This window comes from Balearica regulorum, chromosome Z, assembly GCF_011004875.1.
Source record: "Balearica regulorum gibbericeps isolate bBalReg1 chromosome Z, bBalReg1.pri, whole genome shotgun sequence".
NCBI lineage: Eukaryota > Metazoa > Chordata > Aves > Gruiformes > Gruidae > Balearica > Balearica regulorum.
Window position 1 is genome coordinate 19178110 of NC_046220.1, and position 20938 is coordinate 19199047.

At 37.4% G+C, this 20938-nt stretch overlaps 1 protein-coding gene across 2 annotated transcripts in view; it reads left to right on the top strand.

Annotated features, from left to right (window-relative positions):
* Positions 1-20938, top strand: part of HSD17B4 (hydroxysteroid 17-beta dehydrogenase 4) — a 66002-nt gene that overhangs the window by 25363 nt on the left and 19701 nt on the right. For both annotated transcript variants that reach the window (XM_075741052.1, XM_075741053.1), the window contains exons 15-18: positions 1627-1698; positions 3189-3292; positions 7034-7099; positions 18532-18601. In XM_075741052.1, coding sequence (XP_075597167.1) covers positions 1627-1698; positions 3189-3292; positions 7034-7099; positions 18532-18601 — 312 coding nt within the window. The remainder of the gene's footprint in view (positions 1-1626; positions 1699-3188; positions 3293-7033; positions 7100-18531; positions 18602-20938) is intronic.

The following is a 20938-nucleotide window of genomic DNA, read 5'->3' on the forward strand; positions in this document are numbered from 1 at the left end:
ACCATTCGCGGTGTCGCACACACACACACTTACTTTTGGGCGTGCTTCCTCCTTCTTCAGGCTTGACCCTAGGTTTTCCACAGCAGTGTCTCAGGAGTTGAATTTTATAAAATAATTAATTTAATTTAAAGGTGCAGCAGCAAGACCAACCCAAGCTGGGCGCCTCTGAAGAGCAGGACCATATCGAGTGACTTGAAAGGATTCACAAACTTTGTTTAGCATGTTAGTAGGGATACTTAATAAAAACAAAGGGAGGAGCTCTTGAGGGATATTAGTTGTTTAGTGTGAATAAGTAAGTTTTAATTAGAATAAATTACTTAGGATCATAATATGGGTGATTTGTGCTGTTTGCTTGGCTTTACTTAGCATGAGTGGCTAGATTTGCTGAAGCCTTTAGGCTGCGATAGAGGTATTTTTCTTAGTAGTTTTCCTAGCAGCTGGTACAGTGCTGTGTGTAGTCTTTCAGTATGGGGAAGTATTTTGATATCACACTAATATTTTGGTAATGTTTTTCCCAAGTCTGGGACTCTTCAGTTCTCCATGTTCTGCCAGTGAGGGCAGGGGCACAGGGAGTGTAAACCAGAAGGTAAGGAGGCTCCAACCTTTGGCTGAAACTACAAGTCAAGAAGATAAAATCCTGCCTGCCTGGACACAGAAGAAGAATCGAATTAGATGTTAGAAGACCCCAGACCAAAAATCACCGTTGGACTAAAAGCTACATGAAGGGCGCATGAGGGGCAGGTGTATAGGTCACAAGGGTGTAATTGCCCTGGGATTTCTTTGTTCTGTGTCCCTCTCTTTGGAGGCACCCAGCCTTGGCTGTTCTTGCTGCAGTACCTTTCAATTAAATTAATTACTTTATAAAATCTGATGCCTGAGAGACTGCTGTGGGTAACCTAGGATTGAGCCAGAAGAAGGAGGAAGCACACCCAAGAGTAAGTGTGTGTGTACATGACACCATAAATGGTGTGTGAATGCTGGGGCAGCAGCTACTCCTTTAACAGAAGGGGAAAAAAAAATCTTACAAGCCACAGATAAATGGCATAATTTCTTGTTGAAACAAAAAAGAGTTGTGTGAAAGTTATATTAACTTCAAAGAAGTCTGATAATTAATAATGGTTTGCCAGGGCTTCATAAAGCTTTTTATTTTTCCATTCCATGTGAACATATATGGTTACATATCTCTCTAGAGCAATAACCTCTTTAGAGACAAACTTCACAAACCCACAGGCCCAGGCCCTGAGCTGAGCTTCTCTTCTGTAGAACTGTAGTTATTTCAGCCCTCTTGAAATCTGTGGACAATCCTTAAGCGATTGGAGTGATCTTCGAAGTTAGTGATGTCTTTGAGTCTGAAATGTGATTTCTGTTTCACTCTGAATACGTGAACTATAGCAAGATTCTATTAAAAAAAACCCACAAAAACCCCAAAACTCAGAAAAAAAAAATTCCTCACATCTGCAAACCAAGATTTGCAAAACTTCCCAGACATTTTTATTATAATCATGATGGTTGTGATTACTATGATTATTATTACCATTATTATTGTTGTTAGGAACTGTAAAGAGTGATCTGTGGACTTCATTCCTGAAGCAAAATCTTATATATGAACATGTTCTTTTTTTACAGGGCAGTTAACTTCAGTTTCAACTGTTGCTGATATTCTCGACAAAGGATCAGGAGCAGTCTTGCTTATAGATGGTAAGTTTTATAATTTTTGGAGGGGATGCATTAAAATTTGGCAGGCTCAGTTTTTAACTATCTGTACCAATAACTGCCAGCCTTTCCGCAGTAAAGGCTGTTAGCTTATTAAATCTCAATGAGAGCTGAGAAATGAGCTAATTAGCAATAGCTGTGTAAATGTATAATGTAATTGTTCTTTGACAGTTAATGTACTGAAATAAGAACACTCTCTTTGGAAAAAGATTTCAGAGAAGGTTTGGTTTTTTCCTACATAGGTGGAATAGTGCACTATGAAACTGAACAAAGTTCTTCAGTAATAATACTTAGTCCTATCTGAAGGCAGCCATTTTAGATTCTGCCACTTTTCAGCAAGAAAGTGTATGCATGTGTGCGCGTGTGTTTTGTGGAGTGGTTTTGCAAAGGTTAGTCATATGCGTGTGTTATATAGACTCATCTGCAAAGCATCCATCTTTAATAGCATGTCCTGCATTCTTTTTTTTACATCTACATTATTCTTTTCTAAACAAAAGAAAACAAGCCCCATTGCCGCCTTCTTGTATGCAGGTTAAAGGATCAGAATGTCTCCAGAAGTTGATAAGTTGTCATTTTTAGAATTTTTATATCTTTAGGTGTAGTTATACCAAGGTCCCTTGGGAAATTAGACCACGAGAGTAGGTTAATAGGCAGTAAATCTCTAAATACTCTTGAGATTTTATTCCTTCAGTGTACAGATAAAATTGTAAAAAGGTCTTCACTGTCTCTTTGTTCCTCCTAGCTGTGTTTTGCTTCCATACTTGGCTAACGTTAAGCCTGTATGTTTCTGCAACACACAAAAGTTCTTTCTGTGAGCAGTCTTAGTGGTTTTTAAATTTCTTCTGGAACTGGAACCAAACATTATTAACAATACTGTAAATTTCAGTCTAAAGTGTAAGCGTGTTGAATAGGCATGGACTGGAAATAGGAAGTTGAATCATGATTCAGTATAAGAAGTTTAACTTCTTCAAGAGAAGGAACAGGTGACCTTAAACAAAGCTTGCTCTGAAGCTCTTTTCATACAAGATACTAGTACTGCTTTTTGATATGAATTGGTAATGTGCTTTACACACTGGGGATTCTACAGCTTCTAATATACCGTATTTTATGGCATAGTTCTATCACATTTAAATAAATTGCTAATGCAGTGTGAGATGCTGAAATAAATACTAATTTCAGCACTCTGATTTCAAAATATTTTTAGCACCTTGAATGTCATCATATAGATATAATAGATAAAATAGATAAAATTAATATATAGATAAAATTAATGGTAATGTTATTTGAAACGGATCATTAGTCTTCACTAGACAGGGAGTGCACGCAACATGAAAGTGTGACCATTGTGCCTTCAGTTGTTAAAATGAGCTTTGTCACGCTTGAAGCTGAACTTCCCTCCTGTAACAACACATGCTAGCTATATGAAAAAGGAGATTGAAGACAATATATGACCTTCCTCTTTTGTTGTCTTTCAGTGAATACCTACTGTGGAAAGGACTTAGTGTGTTATAATCAGTTCTCTTTGTTTTTTGTTGGAGCTGGAGGATTTGGTGGAAAACGAACATCAGAAAAGGCGAAGGTAAATTCACACATATTCATATCTAAAAAAACCCTGTAAAAACTTCTCTCAGCACTGCAAGAAAAATATTTGCTATATCAAACAACAAGGATAAAGGCATTTGACCAGTGTGGCAGTACAAACTCAAGTGGAATTTAAATAAAGTTAGGGAGAAAAGTGAATTGCTAAACATGCAACTGATAAGATATTCCTACTGGAATATCCTAATGGAAAACAGAATAGGAGTTTCTTTGGAAAATGTTTAGAATCTAAATTCTGTGGACTCGGAATTAGAAAATTATGTCTGAAGTTAAAATAAAATTGGAATTCATATAAAATGCATGATGATGTAGACAGAATGCTGCTCTGGAAGGTTTGTATTAGATCTTTTAGAAGAGGGTCTTTTGAAGTTGACAGTGTAGCCAACTGTAATCTGACCCAATCTGAACCAATTAATTCCACAGAAGTGGTAAAATCTGCTGCATGTTGTACTTTGAGCTGTGCTAAATTCCTTAAAATCCTATTTCTGTAGGTCAGATGGAAGGTACTATCAATTCAACTGTCCAATTTGGCAAGAGTCTTACTGGCTCTTGGTTTTATGAAACCCAAATGTAATCTTTGCAAACAAAAGAAACTTTACGTGTTTTGGTTTTATGTATTTAGTTACTCCCAATCAAGCTCTCCATAAATGAACCGATGAGGAAAGTTACTAATTTCTTGTTAAAAGCTACCCTGGGAAAGATTTTATTGTCTCAATCTACTTTTGATCTGAAAAATTTTGAGACACCTCTTAGATCAGAGCAAGAACAGAGAAGTGACTTTTATTTGTAAGTCGTCATTTTCTCAAGTAGATTTGGGGAGCTTTACCTCTCTTATATGTAGCTTTAAGAGCAGATCTTTTGGCTGCTCTTATTTGAGCATGGGTAGCAAGGAGAGTGACAAAGAAGTTGATGTTTTAGATACTGTGTCTAGGGGCCTACTACTGAGCTGTTGGCTTGTGCCAATTAGACTCATTACAGAGTCCTGATTTAAACCTGTCTCAGCTCTGCTGTCATGATCACATTTCAGTTTCTGCCTCAGTGCTTACATCTCTAATTGGGAATACGTGATCTGTGTGTCATCAGTCTAGCATTTCAGTGTGTTCTGCTGCTCCACCTCAGAGATTTTCTTCACTGCTGTTTAAGGGGGTGGAGGGGCTATTTATATTTAAAAATAAGTTGATAACTGGTGATAATTTTGTGTGTGCGTATACAGAGAGTGTTCATGTTTATTTTAGTAACTTGTTTTTCATGTGTTAAATTTGTTCTAATAGGTATGATCATATGTTAATATTGCAAGATGTTGCTCTAATAAAAAGACTAGCATAGTAAAAAGCTGAGAAGTACTCAAATGTGTGGTGTTAGGTTTGAACTTGCAATTTCTAGAAGAGATCTCTAGGTGTAGCTCTTTATAAATCTATGTGTTTGCTTGAAAGAGGTTTGGAAAGCATAAAGAGGAAAAGAGAGAAATAGCATTATAGTTTCTCACTTCCAGTGGAGTGGAACTCCTGCATTTTGGGAGAGAGTTAGTAATGACAAACAATGTCACATGAACACATCGTCTGTATGTCCAAATGCATGAGGTAGCTACTCAGGTACCTGACATGTAACTATTGTCTTCTTCAATACTATGTTTAAGAGTAGTGCCAGCTATAACTGAATGTTGTTATTGTGAACTAGAGCCTTGGGGCACTACAGTAGTAATAAACAGTCAGTTGAATAGAGGCTATTTTAAGCTCAGTATTTTTGAAAATTTATAGTGAAATACCTAGGTTTTGTACATCTGTAATATTGTAGGTAATTTTCTTTGGGATTTTTGAATGTAAATGTACAAGTTTTTTGATTTAAATCTGTATCAATTATATAGCAGTTTTCCCATATGTAACTTTACAGATCAAATCATGAAATGTCTGCTGCTTCAAAGAGAAATGGGAAAAGCCTCCATTTAGTACAAAAAATTCACAGAATATTATTTGTGACAGTGTGTAAGGGTCTTCAATTGAACCCTTAATTCTTCTGTAATCAGATTTTATGTAATGCATTTAAAAAAAAAAAAAGTGGTTTGAAGGAAATGTTGCTAATCTATAGTGGTGGCATCAGTGAGTCCAGTATAGTGCCTTGGCACTTTTCAGTTAAACATTACACTTCAGGCAACTGCAACTTCTTCACTCTGTTTAGTGAAGTATGAGAATGCTGTATAAATGTTTTTATATTTTAAGACATAAAGAATACCTGTTTCAGGCACCAGTACTTCTTGTGATAGAAGAAAACAAAATGTAGTCCAGTTAAGACAACACAGTGATAGCAAATTCAACAGAAGCCTCTGCATGCAAGAGGCCAGTTTCAAACGATATTTTCCTGCTTTGTTTCTGTGAACCTTCCCAATTAAAAAGACTTTCGTGTCGCTCTGTGCCAAAAAGAAATCCTAAGGTGATCAGGCATACTTTATGTGTCTTTTTGTCACTTTACACATTTATTGTATCTGCAAACTAAGGAGAACACATTTGCAAGTCTAAGATGAGCAACGTGTAAGTCACGTCTCTCTTCTTGTGTTGGGGTTTTCTTGCCTTACTCGCAGAGGGACTTGCTTAATTATTCATATCTTGGCTAGTTTTAACTTCTTAATGGCAGCTCAGATTGAGTTTCCTTAAACCAACTGGAAATAGACTGGCAAGCCTTTCTTGTTTTGAAAGCATGTTAGATGGTGTCCTTGTTACCAAGGTGATTAATGTGTAGGTCTGTTGTGGTTCTCTGAAGTGGCAAAAGCAGGAATGATGTTATCAAGTCTTCTACCCAAGAGGTAGCTTCGCTCTGCTCTTAACAAACAGGAAAAAGCCTTTGCTGTTATAAGATGTGAAACTACATAGCACTCAGTTTCTTTTGATTTGTCTTTTCTTTGGTAAGGAGCTTACATAAACTAAGTAGAATTACTGCAGGTGAGAGTCAAGTTGCTTCATTTCATTTTAGAGCTTACACCAGTTTCTCTTTATTTGGCCTGTTTTTTGGTTTGTTTTGAAAACCCAAGAAGGAGAGGAGAAAAAATATTTCAGCTACTTTAATAGTTTTGAATTGGTTATGGTGTTCTTAGTGTTTATAATGATCTAGAATGTTCTCTATCAGTCTGTTGATAAAGTTTATTTTTTTCAAAACTGAACAATGAAACTGTAGATTGCACAAGGAACAGCTCTTTTTACAATAACATGAAGGTTAATATGCAGCATGTAATTGCAAAAAACGAAAGAAAAAAAGTGCAAAACAAAAAAAGAGGTGGAAGCTCTTAAAGGCCAAAAGTGATGTAGTCCATGAGTGAGGTAGTTAATTATTTTGTACTCCATTGCACTTACTAAGGTATTATTGTAAACCCTGCATTTTTGTTTGTGTGTTCCAAAACACTAATGTTCTATGAGACAACAATTTTGTCAGAGTAAGTAATTCTTGCTTGAGCTTTTTTGGATTGTTTGGAATAAAAGTAATCAAACTGATCAGCTGTAACATGTAACTGGTAGCCAGATCTGATACCTGAGGATTGCTATCTTTGTAAAGCTAACCTTTGATAAGAGACGTTTTCTGGCCTAAGTATTTGTCTGTAAATGCAGAAAGGGTGGGAGGAACCTTAACACCTTTGTAAATGCTGTTGCTTTTTATACATACCTGACATATTCTGGCATGGGTACGGATAAAAGATTTTTGCAGTGAAATATTAATACCACTATTTTTGCTTTAGGTAACAGTGAATCCACCCAAGAGACCCCCTGATGCTGTAATTTCTGATGTCACAACAGCTGATCAGGTAAAGTTTTATATGCTGTAGGTGTGGATATGTTTGTTTTGCTTGGAGAAAGGAGTCTCATATGATGTTTGCTAATAGTTCAAATTTTCTCATACACATCAGGTATTTGTATATTTGTGTGTGTATATGTATCTATGAATAACATGATGCTAAAATTTGTACTACATTAAGATATGACCTTGTGTTCAATGTACTAAAACATTCTTTTCATAAGTCCGATGCAATTTTATAATCCTTTATTACAAAATTCTGCGTAGGAGGAGCAAGTGAACATTTGTATTCTGTTGTAAGTTTAAAAACAAAGTTTCAAAATCTGTGAAATTTAGACCAAATGGTGCAAGCAAACACATTGTAACTCCCAAAAAAGTGCTTAAAGCTCACTGTTTTGAAAAAGTTACATTTGTGTAGCAGTAGTAGTAGCAGTAGTCAGGGAAACCTGAAATACTGACAGATGTCTGTCCACAATCCCACTGGTTCATAAGCATCTACTTTCCATAGGTAAAAACCTGAGTAAATAAATACATCCTCCTCTGAAGGTAAACACATGAAAATAAGACAGGAAAGTCTGGACCTACCAGTATTAAGACACTGAGTAGTATTTTCAAAAGCAACTTAGTCATGGCAGGAGGCTGTAGGTTTTGGAGATGCAATTAAAATGTTGAGCATCAACTGAACTGTGGTAACTGTGATGTCTACTTAGCCTCTGATTATATATGAGTAATTAAACAAGTCTTATCCAGCTGATTCATGTGCTTGAAGTCCAAGTAAGCCCTACCCACTTAAACCAGGAAAGAGAGTTTAGATCCGTATTTCTGTTTGTATCACTGACATACTTGCTGCATCCCAAAATTAACAGCATTGGTCTAGGAGGTACAGATGTCAAATTCTTCTAAATAAGCTTCATCAAAAGTTGGCAGGGTGAGCAAGGAGCAAGGAACAGTGAGAGAGTACTTTGTTCCTGGGAGGTGGTTAAATGTAGTGGAAGGTGCTCTTCAGCAGCAGTAGAGCACCCTGTAGAGAACCCTAATGGCCCAGCAGTTAAAAGTATTTACTTTGAATGTTGGAACCCTAATTCAGATTATCCTCTGTGTAATTATATTGGAATTGATTCCAGGTCCACCAATTTTCAGATGACATTTATGATCTCATTCATACAGTAATCTTAGTTTCTGAGCCTTAAACTCTTTTGTCTGGAACTGTTATTATGTATAAAATACTAAGTTCATGAAAAAAAGGCAGTTGGTAGTGACCCTATAATGCAGAAGTTGGGAAACTGTGCTACTGCAAAATTGATTTTTGGAAATAAAGGAAGTGGCACAGAGAAGCCACCACACTTGTTTTAAGATCTACTCTGACAGGTAAATATATAAAGAATTCCTCTCCAGTTAGATCTTGCAGGAGCCACAGCCAACGGACTTTGAGAATAGCAAGAAGGCTTATCTGCCAGATTATTCAGTAGCATTTGTGCTTAAGTGATGATGCTTGTATATAGGAGGGGGAATGTGTAGAACTTGGGAACTTTACAGGCAGGAATACAGACTTTCATGTGAAGGACAGCTTGGAGAAATGTTATCAAGATTTTACATTTACATGTCTGTGGAATGACACATAACTGCCTAAAATCTTTTTTGAAAATGGAAGCTGGCACACAAATTGCATCAAAGTTGCTGAATTTTTTTTCTTAGTGTTTAAAGGAGAAAGGTGTTGGCAGGCATGACTGTTGCCACTCAACTATTGAATTAGAGTAAGAGGCAGACTGAAAGAGTCAGTTTGCAGATGGCATTTGAATTAACTTGAACTGTATTAATTTCCAGTGATAATTGTGACATTCACCACTCAGTTTTTGTGTTACCACAATTATGTGACTAAACTGCTCTTCATAACTAGAATTTTTCCCCCTTAAATTTTCATAGCATGATCATATAGTAAACTTCCTGATAAGTAGACCATCATGCATATTTTAAAAAGGTTTACAATGATGACTTCTATCTTTCACTGAAGTCAATGACTGTGGTTATCTTGAAAGTTATATTCAGTTCTAACTACACAGAGTTAATTTTTTTCCAAGAGGAATGTTTTTTACATACTAAGCACTGCTTAGTGAAGAGGATACTGGGAACAGAGGGCTAATAACCATTTTTGCCTTTCACCATGTGTTAGTGGAATGGAGGGTACAGCCACCTAACACCTAATTGTGTTATGTCAGTGACCATTGACAGAACAAACTAATCCTTCTGGTTAGTGGCATCAAAGACTAATAACAGGTAGTATAATAAATATTTATCCCTTTCAAATCTTTACCTGTTCCTGAGAAGTTCTTTAAACACCAACCAGTGCTTATGAATGACTTGCACTACCATGGTGTAAGCTGCTTAAAGATGAAAAATGGTTAAGAAAAATTCAGAAGTATCTGACCTTCTAAAAGGCTTTAAGGCTTAAAATATGCATCGCGCTGAAGAAGGACATAAAATATTTCTTCTGTGTGTTCATGAATTTTTCCACAAAGAACTAGGTGACATTTTTTCCGTCTTGCCTTGTAAAGATATGCATGTGCTGTGGTATTTTTCTAGCTTGTTCTCTCTCCATAACCTGAGCTATGCTTTCCTAGATATACTGCCATAAATCTTTTTAATAAAATAGACCTTTTGACAGAAGATCAAGAAGTCTAGAGGGTATTTGACTATTAGCCATTTAACAAGAAATGAATCATTCAATTTCAGCCCTGTAGGGAATGTTTAATGTAGTTACATAGCTTCAGTATCACCAAGCTACTCTCGTCCTGCTGGTTTTCAAACCAGGGCTTTAAATTAATCAATCAAACAGATTTTGCTGAATGGTTCCTAATGCAATTAAGAACCACAGGCAGTGAATGACTTGTATCTCTGGAGAGTATTGTCTCTAGAGTTTTCATTCCCTTCCCAAATGTGTTGATTTCTTGGTAATTCATTTTCTGATGACACACAAAATAAGCTGCAGTGGGTATTTAAAGTGGAGGATGTCCAAGTGATGTAGGTCACTTTTGAAGAAGGAAACAAATATGGAGTCTTGAGTTTGTTGGGGGCTTTCTGTGTTTTTGTTTTTAAAGGTTTTTTATTTGGTTGTTTGTCTGCTTGTGGAAAAACCCACAGCATTCTGATATTGTGCAGGTTGTGAGATAGCACAGGAAGTCAGTTTTCCTGTGTTAATTGTTGCAAGAAGTTGTATTCTGAGAAGGAGTAATGAGGAGAAAATGAACTCAGGGTTAGGGACTGGTTGGAGCTGCAGTTCTTCGACAATAGATTTTCTTTGCTTTGCCCATAAAATTCTTATGGTCTGTGGGCAACTGTTACCCAGATATCCCAAAGTACTCAGACATAGATGCTCCTTAATCAATGGCTGATAGGAGAGGATGAGACAATGGAATTTGGGAATTGGACTAGCAGAAGGGTATCTGAGCATCACAGGCTGAAATTGAAATTCATACCTCTGTTCTGAACTTGTACAGTGTCCTTCAAAAATGCATCTGGTGGGTTGACCCTAGCTGGAGGCCAGGGTGCCCCCCAAAGCTGCTCTATCGCTGCCCTCCTCAGCTGGGCAGGGGAGAGAAAATACAACAAAAGGATCCTGGGTTGAGATCGGGACAGGGAGAGATCACTCACCAATTACTGTCATGGGCAAAACAGACTACTTGGGGAAATTAATTTATTACCAAGCAAATCAGGGTAATGAGAAATAAAACTAAATCTTAAAACACCTCCCACCACCCCTCCCATCTTCCCAGGCCCAACTTCACTCCCCATTTCTCTTCCTCCACCCCGCCAGTGGCACAGGGGGACGGGGAATGGGGATTGTGGTCAGTTCCTCACACGGCGTCTCTGCTGCTCCTTCCTCCTCAGGGGGAGGACTCCTCACACTCTGCCCCTGCTCCAGTGTGGGGTCCCTCCCACAGGAGACAGTCCTTCATGAAATTCTCCAATGTGAGTCCTTCCCACGGGCTGCAGTTCTTCACCAACTGCTCCAGCATGGGTCCCTTCCACGGGGTGCAGTCCTTCAGGAACAGACTGCTCCAGCATGGGTCTCCCATGGGGTCACAAGTCCTGCCAGCAAACCTGCTCCATGGTAGGCCTCTATGGGCTGCGGGGGGACAGCCTACCTTTCCATGGTCTTCTCCAGGGGCTGCAGGGGAATCTCTGCTCCAGCACCTGGAGCACCTCCTCCCCCTCCTTCTGCACTGACCTTGGTGTCTGCAGGGCTGTTTCTCTCACATCTTCTCACCTCTCTCTACAGCTGCAATTGCTCTTGGTGTGGTTTTTTTTTCCCCTTCTTAACTCTGTTATCACAGAGGCACTACCACTGTGACTGATGGGCTTGGCCTTGGCCAGTCGTGGGTCTGTCTTGGAGCCGGCTGGCATTGGCTCTGTTGGACGTGGGGGAAGCTTCTAGCAGCTTCTCACAGAAGCCACCCCTGCAGCCCCCTCCGCTAACAAAACCTTGCCACACAAACCCAAAACAATGTGCGCTTTGAAGAATTAGGCCTTCAAATGTTAAACTGGAGAGCTGGAATTGGTTTACACTGCTGACAATTACAGCTTTTTCTACTGTCTTTTCTACTGTCTGTTTCCAGTCTATAAAGTATGTTTATAATTGTTTGAGCATTTTAATTGTACAGGGAGTGTTTAAAGGATTCATGTATAGCATCTGATGGTGATTTTTGACAGTGTGATACAGTGAGCAGCATTAAAGAAAAAGCCAGTTTAGGGAATACGATTCTCTACTCGTTCAGAGATTTTTAGAGATTCAGTAAATTCACATCTACCCTAATCTGATAGGATTTAAAACATATATGCTCTATGTAATGCCTTCTGTTCCAGGTATAGCTCAAGCATTGACTGACAAGGTGTGAAGAAATTGCTGCTTTTTAGTAGCGCTGTTTTTTTCCCCCCCTAATATACAGTTCTTTTCCATTTCCTCTGAAAGAGGACAAAATAATTGGCACCTGCCGTGTTTCAAGTAGTGTCATCAGCATCCTGTGACTAAGACTGCAGGAGTGTCCTTTCCTTCCTGAGTCATTCCAGTCCTGCAGTTCTCTTGCTCATACTGCTGTCCTTTAGCTACCTGAGTTTAATTTTTCACTGTGTCAAGTTCAGCTAAAACTGCAGTTCTTAATGTAACTGGAAACAATTATGAAGACAATTATGCACAAATCTAGTTTGTTGTAAAAGAGTGGACTTTGCAATAAAAACTTATTAAAAAGATATCTTGGAAGGAAAGAGGTGCATGGGAAGACAGCCTGATGAATTATTAAACTAAAACCTACTGTAAGATGTTTTCTGCTTGTTGTAAACAAGTTCAGTATTATGAGTCAGTGCTTTACTTTGAGGATGGTGCGATAAGACACTTAGAAGCTTCTGTGTAATTGGGATGTGGATACTTACCTGTGGAAAGTCATCTTTCGTTCTACACAGCTTTAATTTGTGTTTTCATTTTAAGTATATTTGTAAATATGTGTGTGTGTGTTTTTAGAGAACATGTGTGTAGATAGAATAAGTAATTGTTACTATTATATTGGGGAAAAAAGGTTGGTTATTTCCAGCTTATGTTTATTTTCTTGGAGAGATTTTATTCTTATTTTAAACAGATTAGAAGAAAAAAGTTACAGGAAGGTGAGTGTTTTGAGTTGTCATTTTTTGAATGAGTGCAATAAAATCATGTGAGAGAGAAAATGGTGAAAACGTGCATGGATGGGGAAAATTGGTTACAGGACAAATGTTTTTTTTTATGTCCTGCTCAGTGTAGATTGTAGTACAGTGTTGCCTGAAAACATGTAAATTTAAATTAACTTCAGAGACTAGCACAAGAGAGCCTCCTGAGAGCCTCAGGTAATTTTTTTTCTGTTTGTAGCATAAATAATTTGTTTCATGATGGAGAAAATGAACTGCTGCAGTAGATTCAGAGATTTAGACAGCATGCCAGAAAAAAATGCCTAACAACAAAGGATGATACAAGCAAAACAAAGGGATGTGAAGCCATTGCAAGGATTTGATAATGTTTTCCTAATTTGTCTAGAGATTTCAGCATGCAGAGATGATACTCTCAGAACCCTTGAAATTGTATAGTGAGTGAGCATTTGTAATAATAATTACTTTAAAGGTTTGTTACATGATGGGATGTTAATTTCAAGATTTATACACACACCCACACTACCCCCCCCATGCACTCCCCCCCCCCCCGTGTTTATTCCTGTTGGGAAGATCAGAATATAGTTTTCTAATCATGGCAATTTTGAAAAATAGTTGAGGGCTGGGATTATACTAGAGTTTTATGTGGTAAGATGATAAAAGAAGAAAAGGTACTAGCCTGACAGTCATTTTGTTTAAACAATATGCTCTTTATGACCAAGAGTTTGTTTCCTCCACTTATCTATGCATGTCTTAATAAAGGATATAAAAATTGTTATTCCATTTGACATTCCCAAACCAAAATGGTTTGGTTTTTTTGACAAAGAGAGCCACTGTTAAAGGAAAGGCTTCCTGTACATTTGCCATACTACTGAAAAATGGCTAATGTTCTCTAGAGCATGGGCCAGAATATATAAGTTGATTTTAAATTTAAAAAATACATGGTAGGGATAAACAGTAAAGACATGAATAATGTGCAGTGAGGAAGGAGAAAAGATGTAGTGCTGTTTTATACCCATGGTGGATGGAGCCCAAGCTTGTGCCAAGTGAACCCAATGGACATTTTGTGGACATTTATGGACATTTTAACAGGGTGGTCCACAGACTAAGGGAATGATATCAGCATATTATATTATATCAAGGGATGAGAAGGGTGGTGGTTCTTAATGAGGATGTATTGAATTGTGTGGAACCTGAGCATGACGTAAATAGTATGGAATAAGGGGTGGATAATGTCCTGGTTTCAGCTGAGAGGGTTGATTTTCTTCATAGTAGCCAGTGTGGGGATACGTTTTGGATTTGTGCTGGAGACAGCATTGATAATATAGAGATGTTTTTGTTCTATGGACCTGTTGTTGAGCAGTGTTTACACGGGGCCAAGACCTTTTCTGCTTCTTGCACTGCCTGCCAGTGGGATGGCTGGGGGTGCACAAGGAGTTGGGAGGAGACACAGACAGGACAGGTGACTCAAACTGACCAAAGCGATATTCCATACCATATGACATCATGCTTAGTTTATAAGGAGCTTGGGGGAAGGGGGGGGGGCAGCAGCATTCAGAGTGATGGTGTTTAACTTCCCAAGTGACCGTTACACGTGATGGAGCCCTGCTTTCGTGGAGATGGCTGAACACCTGCCTGCCCATGGGAAGTGGGGAATGAATTCCTTGCTTTGCTTTGCTTGTGCACGCGGCTTTTGCTTTACCTAGTAAACTGTTTTTATCTTAACCCATGAGTTTTCTCACTTTAACTCTTCCAGTTCTTTCCCCCATCCCGATGGGGGGGAGTGAACGAGCGGCTGCGTGGTGCTCAGCTGCCAGCTGGGGTAAAACCACAACAGTAAAGCATATGTACATACATGTACACACACATAAGTATGTGTATCTATATATGCACATATACTTGGTAAGACAAGCTCTGGGACAGAGCCCTTTTTCTCCCCATTTAGAAGGGAAAATACATGGATACTTGGCTTCCTTTTTAGTTAGCTTTACCACTGACCTTTATTGCAGTCTGCAGGAAAGACTGAAAAATTGGCACGGACAGGTTGGATATCGCCTTTTCTTTTGTGGTCTGGCAGAACTCCTAAACTGTTAGGAAATGAGACTTGACAGTTTGTGTTATTATTTGGAGAACAATCTAACTATATTATGACTGACTTCAATCTAATGCCCCACATCAATTGACTCTTGTCATCCTCCAAGGATGCATCACTTTTTTTTTGTGGGTGGGGGTTTTTCAGTTTTTCTTTTAATGCTATCACTCAAGACTGCAGGAAATGTCATTATTCGAGGAATATAGAAAGTAGAGCCGGCAAGGCTATAAAACAATTCTGTTCTCATGTGGAATGTAATTTATATAATGAAGTAATAGCAAAGACTATGGTAAATGAAAAGAAGTTTTTTCGTAGACCTGACTTTGCTGCACTGAATCTGAAATAACCTGCTGTGTAACTGTTTTATTCAGTTCAGCCACAGTGTTTTCTAGCTGTGAGCAGTGCCACTGTAGTTGTTGAAAGTACAAAAACACAAGTATTGTCTCCCATGTTCATGTGTCAAACTTTGAGTTACCACATTTAATCCTCTGATACTAATTATTTGCTAAATGCTACATTTACTTTGTTAGCAAAGCGCAAGCATTTTTTCTATAGTAATTTTGAAAAGCTTTTGGTAGTATTGCCTCCCAAATAGTGCTTATTATCACCCCAAATGAACAGTTTTAGTAAGCAACAGCTGCATAGCCAGATTTGAGATTCAAGCTTAAAAGAGAAATTTGGATTTTTTATCATATATAAATAGAATTTATCAGTACTGCAACTAAGTGTTATTTAGTTTGAATTAAAATTTATTACAATAGTTTCTTCATCAAAATAGCCTCCTGAAAGCTTTTGTAAAAAGTCAAATTAATGGAAGAATGAAAGTGAGATTTTAGAATTTTAATTTACTTTAAAAGTAATTTAATTATTTCACATCTAGCAATTCTTATTTTCTAGTTTTCAAAAGTGGAGATTTGCTGTTAGATTTTAGATTTTCCTAGAAGAAAACTTCAGTAATGGAGGGTGATACTCTGTAGAATTCTGTCAAGAGCAACTGTCTTAAATTGTCAGGTTTTAATTATTTTTTTTTAAAAGGAACTAAGGGTCTCTTCCTCACTAAAAGTCTCTTTTATAGTGTTATGACTTTGATATTGGTGGCATTAAGGCCTTAGATGGCTCTTAGCAAGGAAGCTAGTGGTACATCAGAGCTGCTCACCTCTACCTTACAACAGTGAAAGCACAGTTTTAACAACTACTCAGGGGAGAAGTGAAGACACAGCAAGTCAGAAGAGCAGCATGTGCATGTTCTTCTCTGAACCCCTGCTGCTGTGGGTTTTTTTATGTGTGGGAGTGTGATGGCACTCTTAGTTCCCCATTTTTCTTCTATTTTTGTGAGAATTGAGATGAGAGAACAATAAATAAAGGGAACAGGTGCTCTCCATGGATGATAATTGTTAGCCTGTTCCCAGCTGTCTCTTCCCACTCATCACTTCACTCCAGCTGCCTTAGATGGTGTAGTAGAGTGTAAATATTTACATTATCTCAGGTTTTTTTCCTGGTCCACCCTCAACCGGCACTGTATTTTCACTACACGCTCCTTGGTTGCCCCCTATAGAATAGCTTCTGTGGCGTAGGATCACTTGGCAGTCCATTTGGCTTGCTTTTTTGGACTTGATTTGGCTTGTAGACTGCTAGCTGAAGAGTTCTGGCACAGGAGAATATTGCCTTCAGGAGATCTTGACTTTATTCTTCTCGCCAGGTGAGATATTTTAGCATCACCAGGAAGTAGAAATAGCTATAAGATTTTTTCAAGTTATCTGTTTCTTCAGCAAAGTATTTGCCCTCTCCTTTGTCTCTTTTGGAAGGTCAAACTTGGACCCATCTGAACTGTAGTCTTACATTAGTAGGAAATTTCCAGTCTTTACTGTTTTCTTAAGAATTTATAGGATCAATTAGAAGATAATTACCAAAAAAGATAAAATAAATATATATTTTGGGTGAAAGTAGAATTACAGTTAGGAATTTCAGATCCTGTGATGCCATCTTACTGATACACCTTTGTTTTACGAAAGGAAGAGTGTTGCAAAAAGAGTAAACAGCAATGTAGCAGCCATGGAGAAGCATTAGCTTAGTATTTGCCTTTCTAAGATTTGTGTGCCTAAGCTATGGTGTAGTTTAGAATTTTCTTCTTGCCATTTTTAGTGCATGTATCCAACTCTCACACAGAAGCAGTGACAAGCTCTTCTATGTTCCACCATAACTGAGACTCAAAACACTTGCTGTATTGATAGAGGCTATCAGGACAAATAAAAGGGAATTAAAGCTTAATGTGAAAGCTGTATAAACTTGAAGAAATGGACTGGAATATTAACAGATTTAAAATAAAATAAATGGATTAAAATGATAATATGAATTCAGAACCTTTGCTGTCCTTTGCTTCAGATTTGATAGAAGAAATGGTGTTAAACATATTTCAGAAAACACTTCCTTTGGGGAATCTTTCCTTTTTTTTTTTCCTTCTTTCTCCTCTTTGAGAAATCTGTTAGCTTCTGTCCTTAAAACAGAATTTAGTGCAGTTTACCCTAATTTGGATAAACATATACCATTTTTTACCCTCCCAGTCTAAAATGCTGGGAGAAGATTTCTAGTGATAAGGGGTTCAAAAGGCCAATAATGTGCTTGATTGAAATAAAATTTGTTTTGAGTTTAAAAGCTGTTTTCAATTAAATTCATGTTCAATTTGTATATGCCATTATATAAAACTACTAAATTCTTCTTAACTAGCATTAGTTAATGTGATGTACTGATTTTCTCTGTACTTGTGGGAGTGTCGTACTAGAGAGTATTCCACAGTCATTTAGTCACTGGATTTCACTGGAATCTGATGACTGGGGAATAAGTTTTTAGTCTGGAAATATGCACTGGTTGGCTTGTCACACCTCTCTTATTGTGGACTGCTGGCCACTGTACACATAGAGCAAATACAAGATTGGATAAAGAAAATTCTAAGGCCACACAAAGACAGGAAACTGAAGTAAAGTAACCATGTTCTTCAGCATTTCTGAGGTTTATTCACGGTCACAGTATATACAATATACTAGATCTGTATTCTAGAAAGCTTGGTGTGTTACTTTAGGATTTTGTCTATTGGGACCAGCTACCTATGAAGCTGCTGAGAGAGAAGTGCATCACAATTAGTCAATCATGTTACTCTTAAAAGGGAAGGATAAGGATATTTCTGATCTCTGTAAGAGATGTTGAAAAATGTTGAAAAAGCGTGGTAGTGAGTGTTTAAAAAAAAAAAGTTTTTACACATTTAGGTTTTTCTTAAATTGTGAATGAATCTGTCATGGAAGAAGACTCTTTAAAATTACACTTCAAGCTAAAGAACCTATGGACAAATTCTAGAAAATGCATTACTTCACTGTTGCCAAATTTTAGTGAAGGTGGATCTCTGTGTCAGCAGAGTAGGTTATTTTTTCCTCCCATTAAGCAGCTGTATTACTTTTTTTATGTACCAAGACCACACGCAGTTCTTGGCACATTTCCATGGAGCTTTGGCAGTTTGTCTGCACAAGAACATTTAATATCTATTTTACCTGCTTCATTGTAGAGTATGTTACCTAAGGACTAGTAAAATAGATTGTGGTAGGTTTGTTAATCTGTCATAAGTTTTTGAGTGACTCCTGCTTGTTTCTGTCAGGCACAGATACCCTCTCATTTTTCTTTCTCTGTTTCTGCAGGCTGCCTTATATCGGTTGAGTGGGGATTGGAATCCTTTACATGTTGATCCAAGTTTTGCTGCTCTTGGAGGTGAGCTGAGGGATACCATTGTATTAATATTTGGTTGAAAGATGATATAAATGTATTTTTAATCTTTTTTTTTTCACTTAGTCTGTACATCTTTAATAAGCTGGAAAACGTAGTGCTTTTTTATAGCTGTTCTTAGGGTCACCATTAGAAGTCTTCAAAGTTATGTGTGACACTTCACTTTAAAGCATTGCTTCTTGTAGCTAAGAATGCAGAATGATGCTTGAACTCTACCTACAGTGGAAACCTGCCTCCTACCCTGCTTTCCTTTTAGAGCTTATTTGCTGACACTATCCCATCTTTACAATATCTGTTTCATAAGCAGAAATAGACTGTCCAAAGCTTCAGAAGTAATTCCATAAATTCTTTGATAGATAATTCTTTCCATCTAGATAATTTTGAGATTATGGTCATCTTAGTGGAATTTTTTGTGCTTCTGTGTAGTCTTCTCAATCCCAGTAAATCTCAGGAGGGTGGGAGAGGGAGTTTGCTAGCACATCTTTCCTATAAAATTGCTTAACTGTGTTTCTTGCTAGCACAGTAGCTTGTTCATTTATGTAATGCTACACGCCAAAGCAACAGACTGTAGGCTACATTAATTGATTCTTGCAGAGATTTGATTACTAAAGAAGGATCTGTTTTCTTAAATTTCTGTTGTTAAGGTATTTTTCGGAGTTCTTTTCAAGCCTTGCTAGTAGTATAGTGTGATTACTCCAGGCAGACAACAATTTCATTTACTTAAGAAATTTTCCTGAATATGTGTGCTATCATCATAAACTTTACGTGATAATACTGGTCTGTAATAATTAGTCTGCAGTTTTCTGGTGACTTTTTAATACAGAAGTATCATTGTATGTTGTTCTTACCAAGATAAATAGAGCAGAGCTATGCTTTCTTGTTCTGATCATGCTTATCATACTCCACAAATTGTCTCCTTTCATAAATACATATAATTGTTTGCTTAACTCTGTTTTATATAATTTTATGTAAATTTGTGTTTATAAATCATGATAACCAAATACCAGAGTCTACATAAAGATATTTCCTTGGTTTATTAAACCATTCTGTTTGTTTGTTCAGCTGATGATTTTGCATAAATACGTAGGTGGAATCTGGAGGAGAAAAATACATGTTTATAATTGAAACCCCAATGTTTAAAATGATGATAATAATCCTATGAAAGCCTAACAAAAGAAGAGGAATAGAAATTTACCAGTTCGCATAAAGACCACTGGCATTTAGACACAGTGAAAATTGAAATTAACTCTGTAGATCAGGTAGTCTCTTTGTCTGAACAGAAAACTGTGGCACTGGATTTTGGAACAGTGGCAGCCTCCTACTTAGATGCCTATATTAAATGTAGGTTGAAACAAAGAAGAACATGACTGTAGAGATATTCCACAAATATTTTGTTTCTAGTTATACAAAAGCTTTTTTTCTTTGGGCATATTCACACACCTTCTTGTCTTTAATTTGTGTAAATGTTCCCTTTGACTGGCTCTCACTAGCGTGCTCTGGAAGCAAGCATTCAGCGTAATGTTTTCAGGTCATTCCAGGATTATTGTTAAGCTTTCCTGTGGGTAATGTTTCAGAGGAGATATACTACATGAAAACACCTGCTTATATCCTTGTGCCTTTATTCCTGTAGCTTGTGAGTATTTCTGAGATATTAGAAAGTGAAAGCAACATTTACTATGTTTTTGTTTTAGTCTAGATAAAAGTAACTTGATTGCCTTATGGATTTTTCTTTGAATATACATTAGTTTTATAAAGAAAATACCGGGAGAATAGGATCTTATGTATTTGTCTGTTTCTGAAAATAGTGGTGGGTTTTGGTTCTTGCATGTGAATTGAGCTAAGCTTGTAAAGAGCTAAATGTCACTGTAACATTCTGTATGAGAGATACTGAATACTGATACTGTTACAATAATGCCAGTAATCTGTTTTAAAATTGACTGCATGGTATCTTTGTGCTTTTAGAAATACTCTGTGCACAGTGTACAAAAAGAGAGTGCATAGTCAAATATTTTATGGGAAGGAAGTGGCAGAATGATGAGAGTGGAATACTTATAGCGAGAAAACAGACTCATGTTCCTTTTAGCCTGTCTTTCTGTCACGTCTCCTCTCCTAATTTAACGAGTCGAAATTTCTGTTTCTCATCCTTACTCATCCTCGTCTTGTCTTCCCTTTGGGCCATGTCTTGGAATTCCCATCTTTCCCAACATTGAGTCCTATTGGCTTTTTTGTCTCTGTCTTGAAGGTGGTTTCTTCTACATTTTCTGATTCTCTGCAGGCTAGACTTTCTCCTGTCTCCTCTTTTTTGTTTGTTTGCTTTTTCTT